Raw genomic sequence first — 12,299 nt, 5'->3', positions numbered from 1 at the left:
GATTCTGGTACATCTCCTCAGAAGTTTATTCTCTATCATCACCACCTCCAAAGCTACCACCACCACCACCATGACCGTGGCCATCCCACTTCTTCTGTTAAAAGATGTTTTCATGAAGAGAGAGTATTATGCATGAGAACAGTGTAGCGTGAAAGCAGAGGTAAAGTCAAAGTATGCTGAAGTAGTACAAATTCTTTATCTTTGATTTGTCAGTAATATAATTGTGGGTCAGAAGCTAAAGATGTGCCTAATGTCTCAAAACTGGTAAGTGTCACCCCGGGACAAATCCTAAGCCCCACTCACCACAGCTCCATTTCAGCATGGACATGGCACCCATGGATGTGAATAGAATTTCACCACGGAAAAATGAATATGCAGCAAGCCATTTAAAAATTAAGTTTTCCAACGTGAGCTTTCCCATAGTGGTAAGGGTAGGCCCAGGCAGCCACTGAGGCCACAGTCTCCTCTGAACACCTAAAACAAATGAGAGATTCTCATCTGGGCTAGATGTCTTGGTCATGGGGGAGGTGGGCATCAGGATATCTCAAGCAGGGTGATAAAGATATTGTCTTAGGTGTTTCCCAATCATGCATTTACAAATGAAACAAATACAATGCATCGCATAAATCAATAATAGGCATGATTCCAATACTGGAAGCCTCATTAGCCAGCTTTGTTCACTCTTTTGGGGATTCACCCAAAGTGAGAATATCTTCCTCCTTTCCAGAATAGTTTTGGGCAAGACTAAAAAATGGGTCTCCTGGGTAGACATTGATAGAGCTTCCTTTATGCAGAAATTAAGTAGACAAAGATTTCTCAATCAGTTAATTCTAGTTATGCACCAGAGCTCTTCGAAGTACTGCTCCTTCCCTGAAAAGACTGGAAGATTGACGGCCTTCCCCAGATCAGAAGGCAGACTGTGTGAAAGTTTCAGTATCTTCTGATTCTTATTATTGGCGTCAGCACATAGCAATCACAAGGTTTTAATGAGTGTCATCAGATGGCAAGGCTGAGATTTCTAGCGTGTGGACCTCCAGGCTGCATCCAGTTCTGTCATTGTAAGATGTGTGCTAGGCACCCAGGAAGAGTGGTGTGTGGGGAGCATACTCCACTAAACAGCACTCACCCTTCCCTTTTCCAAAGGCATATCTACAATGAGTCTACTTAATGACCTTTAAGACCACACATGGCCCCCAGTAGGGAAGAGGCCCATCCCTTCTCTTCAGTAAAAAGTTGTGTTTGCAGGGCAGACCCTTCATCACACAGGGTTTACTGCAACTGGCGGGGTAACCGGATGTGAAACAGGGCTGCACAGAGAGCCTTAATCTGCACCAGGCTAATGAGGAGCCACCCAGCTTGTGCTCTGTGAATACAGTAGAGGACAAGCCCATTAGTTATAGACCAGAGGGTGCCCGGCCAAGACTGCAGTGGTTCATCTAATATTATGCATTGTTTGAATTATCTCTGAATTACTCTGTGCTTCCACAGATTGATCATTAAGAGTTTCCTATCATTCCTGAGCTGCAGTGTTTGCTCTTCTCTAAATCTCCAAGCACAGAGGCTGTGCCTAGGACAGCACAGGGTGCACAGAAAGTCTTCAATAAGTAAGAGTTTATGTAAAGGGAAACAAAAAACCTTTGGAGGTATGGCTATGTCTATTACCTTGATGGTCTCATAGTGTATGCACATGTCCAAACTCATCAGCTCATATATGTTAAATATGTGCCATTTATTATGTATCTATTATACCTCAATAAACCTGTTTTTAAAAATAAAACTTCTGTGAATACACAGAAGCTTATGTGCTCAGTTCCTTAATTAGATGGCAAGCTGCTCCAGACAGAACTTCTGGCCTACCTACCCTTGTTTGGAGCTCACAACAGCTGTTCAACATTGATTATTAAATGAATGAGTGACTTGCTTTATGAATTATCTGTGGAACAGAGGCCCTACTCCATACTTAATTGGGAGAGAGCATGGCCCAGTTCCCAGCACCTCCTAGATGGGAAATGTGGGGGGTCATCAGAGTCATCATGGGAAGAGGTGAGAGGCAGCTTCACTCCCCAAGGCCAGCTGGCAAATGGAGAACATCAGCTCATTTTCAAGCCCTTGGGAACAAGTTGTCACCCTGCAAGGCCAGGGGTGAGACTGTGCCCACCCCTTTTACAAAAATAGAGGCTGAACTATCACCAGACTCCTCTGAATGCCAAGAGCTTCCCAGATCTGGAATTAGAGGCCTCCGCCAACCAGCCTCCCACCAGAAGGGAGGCTAAGACTTGGCTCAGGCAGTAACTACTTCCTCAAGCCCTTGTTTAGATGTGGATCCACACTCATAGCCCTTATTTCAAACCATCACCCACTTCACCCCTTTCCAAAGCCACCAAATAAGTCAAAGGCTGAGGCACTTAGCTCTGCACAGATATTTTAAATTATTCTTAAAGCAACTTAAAAGGACTGTTTGTCTAGCCTGTCCAACACTCAGCACATTTTCAGTGGCAGCTGGGTCAAGCTTGAGTGGCATTTTCACCACTGACTCAGCCTCAAAATATTCCTGGGCTGCTCTCATCCTATCCTCCTTTTTGCTCCCTTGTTATATTTTGAATATTCACTCCCTCTCTCCCCGCCCTTCCACTCCCATGCACATGCATGAACATACACACGTGCACATGCACACACTCCCCCACACTCCTTTTTAAGGTATGAGCGCATCACACAACAGGCATTCTAAACTTAGGGTTCATGGATAGAATTCAGGGATCATATACTTGGATAGAAAAAAAAATTGTATCTTCATTTTCACAAACCTCTAACCAAAATATAGCATTCTCTTCCATTATGAATACAGTCAACAAACTGCATTAGTGTTAGCAATGCTAGTGTCTTTGACTCCAATAGAAACACATGCATTTTCACATCATATCAGCGATGCTGCCCTCAAACATCATTTATTTATGTGCATCACTACTTCAGGATTATGGTAGTTATTAGACTTCAAGTAGATCTTATTAGCATGTTAATTAAGAAGTGCATATAGTGCTGCTATTTTTTAAATGTAACAACTGTATTTCTCTATTTTTAGCTTTATTTTAGATTCAGGGGATACATGTGCAGGTTTATTACCTGGGCATAATCCTATCACCCCGGTACTGGGTGTAGTACCCAATAGTTTGTCAACCCTTAGCCCCCTCTCTCCTTCCCATTTCTAGTTGTCCCCAGTTTCTATGTTGCTATCTTTAAGTCCATGAGTATCCAATGATTACCTCCCACTTATAAGTGAGAGCACGTGGTATTTGGTTTTCTGTTCCTACAAATAACTGTGTTTAAATAATTGCATTCCAAGCCTATGTATATTTTTTGTATATTTTTAAATGTTATTTTGAGAAGAGGTCCATTGGCTTCACCAGATGAAAAGAGTCCATGGCACAGAGCGAGCCTCTGTTGTGGAATAAGCATTAAAAGGTAGGATTTGAGATTTTTCTCTAGGGTCATCAGGGCATGTGCCAGGAGACCTAGGGGCTAACAGGTGGTGTTCAGTGGTAGCAGGAGGCAGGTTCTGGAAGCAGAGAGATAGCTGGGCTATTGGATAAGAGCTTGGATGGGCTTCGGAGACAGACTAAAACACTGGCCCTGGCTAACCAACAGTATGACCTTGGGCCAGCCAGTTCACCTCTCTGAGTTTCTGTTTCTTCAACTGTAAAATAGTAATTGTCATATACTATATGATTCTCATGAGCACGAATTAAGGGAATATATGTGTAACAGCAATTACTGCCCTGTTGAATGGAACTTAGCTGGCCTTAGAAGGGCAGTTTCCTTGACCTGGGAACTTCTGAGGTTATGGTATACTGTTTGCTTGGTTTTTGAGGCAGGCATTATCTGTGCCCTATGCAGGCTTACCATTTCCTTGAGTTTCAGGGATACCATGAAGTCCCCCAAACTCTAAAACATGTCTAGGCAGATCTAAGTCCCCCCACCTCCCTTTCTGTCCCTTGCTCACTGAAACAGACACCCAGGCCAGACTACAAAGTAGATTCCCTGTTCCAGAGCAAAACTGGCCTCAAGAAAAAAAAGAGATGTTCCAGATCTTTCCAAAACTGGCAACAGAGCCAAAGTACCTGATTCTGGCTTCACAGAACAGCTGGCTCCTGCCCTGGCATCTCATCACTTGGTGAGCAATGTAGGAATTCTGAGGTCTAAGCTGCCATTTGCAGAGCAAGCCAGGCCAGGGTCAGACCCAGGCTGCCAGGCCACTGGGCAAAGAGGCCCGAGAAAGGTCAGAAGTTCCCAAAACTTGTTTAAATCATATTCAAAAGGTATATAAAAAGGGATATACATTTTTTTTAAAAACCTGCATATACTGATTTTCTTTTACTATATATAATAAAAGATTAGAAAACATTATAAAATTATACAGAGAAATTAAAATCAACCATAAGCCTGCCTCTAGGAAGCAAAACTATTACCATTCTGGTAAATTTTCCTGCAGTTATATTTAATACATAAATTGGGATCACAGTGACACAGAGAGTTTAAGATCTCGATTTCATCACTTAAAAATTCCTGGAGACATTTTTCAATATGAGCTCTTAACAGACAGAAAACCGTCATATCACACACTATTTGTAAAATTCACAGGTTACTAAAAGATGTCATGGCATCCCTAAGAATAGTATTGTGCATTTAAATGTAAGTTACATCCAGAAAACTGATAGGAGGAGAGCCTATTTTATTCTTCTTAAAGTGTATATAATAGTAAACTCTTCTTTCTTCTCTTAGCTTAAAGAGAATCTAGGGAAGATATCTTTTGTCCTCAGCAAAGAGGCACTATATGCCATTTTCCTTTTTTTACATTCTCCTATTTTACTTTCCCTTGATAAGGGGAAAGCTTTGAAAATTCATTGCTGAAAAAAAAAAAAAATGCTGCCTTACTCAAGAAAGTGCTTAGCAGCTGAAAAGAAATCTCTGGAAACAAGTGGGTAAGGCAAGAAGAGCCCTGGACTTGGAAACAGAAAAACGCTGGATTCAGATGTCAGTTCTGTCACTGTAGGCCCCAAGATCAAAGAACATCATTTTCCCTGAATGTCAAGAGAGATGCCACCACTCAACCCGTAGGGATCAAAGGATTATGCAGATTAAATAAGACTGTGTGAAAGTAGTTTGTCAATGGTAAAATACATTGCAGGACCATAATCACCAATTAATATTATAGTGGCGGCTAACAGTACTGTTTTTGTTCCTTAGCTGGCTTGAGCCACTCATTGTAGGCACTCAGGACAGTATCTAACAGTAGGTAAAAGCATGGACCCTAGAGCCAAACTACACTTCCCAGTTTGTTGAATTCTTTAACCTCTCAGTTTCTTCATCTGTAAAATGTGATTATGATAGTACACTTACCTCTTAGAACTCTTGAAAGGATTAAAATGAGTAAATTTACACACAGTGCTTAGAACAATACCAGGCACATAATAAATACTATATAAGGGTGAGCTTTAAAAAAAAAAAAAACTTACACTAGCTAAAAAAACAAACAATAAAAAAAAACTTACACTAGCTAATACTAGCTAAAACTAGTAGGCACACTGTTTTAAAGCTTTCCAGAAAAGTGCTATTATTAATCAGAAGGTTGGATGTGCAACCTCTGCTCCCTCACCCCCAACACAGCTCGGGTTTAACCTGCTCCCTTCCTACCTTCTCAGCATCCTGCTCGAAGAGCCGCAGCTGAAAGCACTGGTCCAGCTTGAGCTTGCGCACGTGCCACATCTGGTGCAGGTGCTGCCGCGTAGAATGCAGCTTGTCTAGGAGGCTGGTGATCTTAGGGACCAGGCTCTGGAAGTCGGCACTGCCCGGGATGCAGTTGCGTCCTGAGAAGCCATCGCTGCAGCGGATGCACTGCAGCAGCCGCTGCCCCTCTCGGTCCAGCTCCTCCACAGGGGCCTTCAGCACCTTTTTCTTGAGCTGTGTGTGCTCATCAATGAGCCGCCGAGAGCCCTCCACATCCACAGGAAACTCCTTCCGGGCTAGCATCTCCTGGAGGTCCTCGAGGCGGGAGAGCAGGTGCACGGCGCTGTTGAAGAACTCCTCCAGGGAGAGCCGCAGTTCAATCCACTCCTCATGGTTGTAGTCCAGGGAGCCGTCAAACTCCTCCGTCAGCTGGGAGGGGTCCACCAGCTTCGTGAGGCCCTCCACAGATACCATGCTGGTCTGGAAGGGGCAGACACAGACAAGGATACTCAGTGATGTTGGAGGAAGAACAGGACAGAAATAGGAGGAGGGAAAGACAAGGTAAGTCCACATAATAATGACCAGAGCCTCGGAAAGGGTGAGTAGAGACCATGGGACTCGCTGGTCAGAATTCACAGATCAGCCAGGATCAGCAGTTTCTACAGACTGCTGACTGCTTCAGCAAGCCTCTCCAACTGCCCGCCATTTACCACCCCAGAAGAACTGCCTGTGTCCCCACTCTCCTCATTTTCCCTCCTCCTGACCCCAAATTCACTTCAATAGGGCTTCAGATGCTAGAAGCAGAAGCTGGAAAAAAAACTGACCTAGTTTCTGGGAGACAGTTTTCTACAGCTTTAAAACCAAGGCCGGTGGACCCATGATGCTACCCTTATATCATGGGTATGATGATATAAGGGTATCATCATAAGTTGGATTAAGCAACATGGGCCAATGCTTGGGCTGTAAGGATTTCATAGTCTTATCTTTTCCAAGGCTCTCCCTGATAGCTCTTCTGTGGTACAGTAAACAGAACTAGGGATGGGCAACAGGCAAGTCTGGGCCCTTGGTTTTCTCTGTGAGGCCCCTACAAGCTCCTGGAGAGAAGAGTGGAGAATGTTTGCCTCCAGGAAGCAAAGTGTCTCCAGCAAGTGATGATGCAGGCAACCACCCCAGTTTATCAGTAAAAATCGTTTCTTTCCTTTAGGCCTTCAGGCTTCTCTTCTTTCTTATGAAGAATGAGAGGCTAGCAAATTAATATCTGGGTTTGGGTCCCAGCCATATGCTTACTAACTGTGTGACCCAGGGCAAGCTATTAAGGTCTCAGAGCCTCAGTCTCCTCCTCTGTATAATGAAGATAATAATTCCTTTCTCATGGGGCTTGCTGGGATTAAATGTATCAATGTGTGTAAAGCACACAGGGTGCACAGCATGGAGCACATGCTCAATCCCTGTTTGTGCTCACTGTGATGATCTGAAGGCTGCATCATTACTCAAAACCTGAAAAGCAATTTATCTCTCTATGTCTTGCTACCTACTCTCTGAGCATCCCCTCTTTGTCCCTTCTCCTTCTACCTCTCTCCTAAGAGGAAGGAAGGAGTTGCCATGAGCAGGAAGGCTGGTCTGGAACAATAGTTGTCAAATTTGTCTGATCATTAGAATCCTTTGGGGAGTGTGTAAAAATACCAATGCTCAAACCCCATCCCTAGAAATTTTGGTTTAACTGGCTACATGGGAGATTGGACATGGGTAGGTTTAAAAGTCCTTCAGGTGATTCTAATGTTCAGCTAGAGTTGCAAACTCCTGCTAATCTCCATCCTTGCAACTCAAAGCAAAGCTCTCAAACCAGCAGTACTGGCATTACATAGGAGCTTGTTAGAAATGCAGACTCTTAGGCCTTACCCCAGACCTACTGAGACAGAATCTGCATTTACAAAATCCCCAGGAGATTTGTGTGCATTAAACTTTGAGAAACCCTAGTCTAAAATACTTTCTCCTTCAAATATGGCTCAAAGTTTACCACTTCCGGGAAGTCCGCCATCATTATACTTACCAATTACGTATAAGTTGTTGAACAAGCTTATACTCTCATCTCTGTATCACTTGTCACCCCAGTCTGCACTTAGCAGTAAACTCGCTGTTCTTAAGGTATTGCCTTATAAATATTCCTTTGATTGGAAGGCCCCCAGCTATCTCTCCTATACCTCTGATTTAGGAGGCAGAGACAAGCTTGCTCAACTTAGAGTGAAGGAGGTGCAGAGAGATGGGACATGCAGGCCAGAAATGCTGAAGCAGAAGTATCAAGACTTACTGAAAAGATTCTTTTCAGTCTCTTCAGCTTATACATTTATAGGCTTCTTGTCACCACCTCTGTATAAACAAGCCAAAATATAAAATGCATTTCCCTACAGAACTCCTAGAGTTCTGGAGGGGTGCTGGGAGACCATCATAGGTCACTGTTTTTATACCAAGCCAAATTTCTTTTATTATTTACATAGAGTGAGAATTGCCTGCATCAAGTGTCAGGTCATTGTGCTCAAATCACAGCCTATTTGACACCACACACAGGCGCTCCTGGCCCCCAGGGCACAAAAGTCTGGAATGGGAAGCTGCTAGAGATTAAAAGCAGCTCTGCGCTTTCAACACACACACATTAAAAAGTTCGTCCCCTTGCAGATGAGCACTGGAATTCTGAGCAAGAGAACAGTTCAAATTTGGCTGCAACAAAGATGCTTAAATCGTTGATTTAATCTGATATATTGTCATTAAAAATTCTCAGGGGAAACATGGACCCTCTAGAAAATTTAGTTTAAAAACAACATGTTTTATTTGATTGTAAAAGTAATATGTCATCCATGAAAAAAATAAAAATATATGAAGCAAATAAAAACCACCCATTATCCAGTCACCTAGAATAAACCAGTCACCTGGAATGAACCATCACTAACTTCTTCACATGTCTCAGTCTTCTTCTCCAGGCATACACTTTAAAAACAAATCTCAGATTATACTCGCCATATTAACACCTGCATTTTACTGAACAATAAAAAATTTTAATACTATTTTTCTAAATATGGATTTTAATGGCTTCATAGTATTTGTGGAGTTTTTTAAAAATTGTACTTTAGGTTCTGGGGTACATGTGCAGATCATGCAGGGTTGTTGCACAGGTGCATATATAACCAGATGGTTTGCTGCATCCATTCCCCCTTCATCTATATCCAGCATTTCTCTCCACTTATCCCTCCCTACCCCCTGCTGTCCCTCCCCTAGCCCTCTACAACTGACCCCAGTGTGTGATGCTTTTCTCCCTGAGTCCATGTGTTCTCATTGTTCAACACCCACCTATGAGTGAGAACACGCTGTGTTTGGTTTTCTGTTCTTGTGACAGTTTGCTGAGAATGATGGTTTCCAGATTCATCCAACTCCCTACAAAGGACACGAACTCATCATTTTTTATGGTTGTGTAGTATTCCATGATGTATGTGTGCCACATTTTCTTTGTCCAGGCTATCACTGATAGGCATTTGGATTAGTTTCAGGTCTTTGCTATTGTACATAGTGCTGCAACGAACATACGTGTGCAAATGTCTTTATAATAGAACGATTTATGATCCTTTGGGTATATACCCAGTAATGGGATTGCTGGGTCAAGTGGAATTTCTATTTCTAGATCCTTGAGGGATCACCACACTGTCTTCCACAATGGTTGAACTAATTTACACTCCCATCAACAGTGTAAAAGTGTTCCTGTTTCTCCACATCTTCTCCAGCATCTGCTGTCTCCAGATTTTTTAATGATTGCCATTCTAACTGGCATGAGATGATACCTCAATGTGGTTTTGATTTGCATTTCCCTAATGACCAGTGATGATGAGCATTTTTCCATATGTTTATTGGCCTCATAGATGTCTTCTTTTGAGAAGTGTCTGTTCATATCCTTTGCCCACTTTTGAATGGGTTTGTTTTTTTTAGACAGAGGTTCACTCTGTTGCCCAGGCTGGAGAACAGTGTGCAATCTTAGCTCACTGCCTCTCAGGTTCAAGCAATTCTCCTGCCTCAGCCTCTGGAGTAGCTAGGATTACAGGCGTGGCCACCATGCCCAGCTAATTTTTGTATTTTTAGTAGAAATGGGGTTTTACCGTGTTGGCCAGGCTGGTCTCAAACTCTTGACCTCAAGTAAGCCACCCACCTAGGCTTCCCAAAGTGCTGAGATTACTGGTATGAATCACCATGCCCAGCCAGTATTTGTGTATTAATGTCACCAAAATTAATAGCTCATAAGGATAAAACCTACATGTGTATGTATATGTACTATATATGTATACATATTTATGCACATGGGTACATATACTATTGTACAGGAACATATGATGAACATTCTTGTAAACATTTTTTGTTTGCAATTTTACTTGGCTTTTTACATTTTGTTTGTAGAAATTTTGTATTAAGCCTATTTTTTTAAATTAGTCTGGGCACAGTGGCTCACGCCTGTAATCCCAGCACTTTGGGAGGCTGAGGTAGACGAATCACCCGAGGTAAAGAGTTTAAGACCAGCCTGGCCAACATATTGAAACCCCATCTCTACTAAAAATACAAAAATTAGCGGGATATGGTGGCAGGTGTCTGTAATCTGAGCTACTTGGGAGGCTAAGGCAGAAGAATCACTTGAACCTGGGAAGCAGAGGTTGCAATGAACCAAGATCATGCCACTGAACTCCAACCTGGGTAACAGAATGAGACTCCATTTCAAAAAAAAAAAGAATATTTTCCTAAATTAGTTACTAGGTATAGAAATAGAAGCTAAATAGAAGAATAGAAAAAATAAGTTCTAGTATTCAATAGCGCAGTAGAGAAATTACAGTTAACAATCATTTATAGTATATTTCAAAATAGCTAGAAGAGAAGAATTGTAATGTTTCTAGCACAAAGAAATGATAAATGTTTTAGGTGATGGGCATCTCTTTTACTCTGATTTGATCATTACACATTGAATACAGGCATCAAAATGTCACATGTACCCCAAAATATGTACAACTATGATACAGCAATAAAAAAAGAATTGCTAGATCAATGGACATAAACTCTTCCTAAGATATTTGATACAAATTGCAAAGTTGCCTTCAGAAATAAGTTGTCTCAACTTACACAACCATCGACAGTAAATAAGACTGTCTAATGAAGGTGTACATTTGAGACAATCTCTTGAGCCTCTTGTTCCTCCCCATACTCTACATGGTAAAGCTGTGGTGGCCAAGGAATCCTGAAATCTCAGCCCCTGATGTGTCACATATTGTATGGTAGATGGAGAAGAGGAAGTGAGAAATGTGTGGATGGCAGAAGGGGAAGGGAAAGAAGATGCTAAGAGAGAAAAGTCTGGCTCACCTCAAAGATGAATTTGGAGCTGCCAAAGTTGGTCTTCTGTTTCTGCCAGAAGTTGTCGGGTTTGATGATGAGGGCCACATGGATCTCAGCTGGAAAGGCTTCCTGCAGCGTTTTGAGGAGGGGCTTGATGAGGTCCCACTTGGAGCCCCGCATGTCGATGATGACAGTGAAGCCACGTTTGCACACGTCCTCACTGTGGGAAGGTCAGAGGTCGGTATGGTCACTCTGTATAGCTAAGACTTTGGAGTACACAGTCAAAATGCACCCGGAAACCTGCACTCCCATTGATCAGAATCACTCTTTCAACTTCACACCAGGTCTCTTGGCCAGCTTCAAACCCAACTCAAACTGTACTGCCTCAGAAAACCTTTCTACATTTGACCAATGGTCCTGGCACTCTGCCTTCTCCCAGCACTTGGCAAATAACTTGTCCTTCCTTTTACAGGTTGGGTATCCCTAATCCAAAAATCCAAAATTTGAAATGCTCCAAAACTTGAAACTTCCAGAGTGTCAACATGATGCTCAAAGGAAATGCTTATTGTAGCATTTCAGAGTTTGGATTTTTGGATTAGGGACACTTACCTGGCAAGTAGAATGCAAACATTAAAAAAGAAAAATCCAAAGTCCAAAACACTCTGGTCCCAAACATTTTGGGTAAGAGCTACTCAACCTGCAGTCAACTATACTTGTTGTGATGTTTACAATTTGGGTATTCACAATTATGTTTGATTTTTCACTTTACCTTTTGTCTTCTTTTCTTATTCCTAAAATGAATCATGTTTTCCACATTAAAATTCAAGTTTTCTAAAGACAAAGACCCTGTCGCCTCTTAAACCTGAGATGGAAAGTCCTTGACAGAAGTATTGTTCTTCCCTGTGCCCACATCAATGACAGACACTGGTATATTTTACCACTGAACACAAACTGGACCAAAGAATACTTTTTTAAAAAGGGTTCTAGGTTGATTCTGCCAGTTGATTAGAGATGGGACACAAAGTATTAATAACATGTATTTACCACCATTGTATTTAAGATATATTACTTGCATTTTTACTATTTCTTTTTACATTTTTTAAAAAAGAGTCAGGCTCTCCCTATGTACACAGGCTGGAGTACAGTGGCTATTCCCAAGCATCATCACAGTGCACTATAGTCTCAAAACTCCTGGCTTCAAACGATCCTCCCGCCTCAGCCTT

General features: G+C 42.1%; 1 protein-coding gene across 1 annotated transcript in view; it reads right to left on the bottom strand.

Annotated features, from left to right (window-relative positions):
* KALRN (kalirin RhoGEF kinase) overlaps positions 1 to 12,299 on the bottom strand; it is a 635,807-nt gene that overhangs the window by 453,350 nt on the left and 170,158 nt on the right. The window contains exons 4-5 of the mRNA XM_037734035.1: positions 11,104 to 11,296; positions 5,689 to 6,201 (exon numbers count right to left, since the gene is read on the bottom strand). Coding sequence (XP_037589963.1) covers positions 5,689 to 6,201; positions 11,104 to 11,296 — 706 coding nt within the window. The remainder of the gene's footprint in view (positions 1 to 5,688; positions 6,202 to 11,103; positions 11,297 to 12,299) is intronic.

Source organism: Cebus imitator, unplaced genomic scaffold, assembly GCF_001604975.1.
Source record: "Cebus imitator isolate Cc_AM_T3 unplaced genomic scaffold, Cebus_imitator-1.0 Scaffold568, whole genome shotgun sequence".
Classification (NCBI taxonomy): Eukaryota; Metazoa; Chordata; class Mammalia; order Primates; family Cebidae; genus Cebus; species Cebus imitator.
The sequence above is the reverse complement of the archived record's forward strand: the minus strand, read 5'-3'. Positions and strand labels throughout refer to the sequence as shown.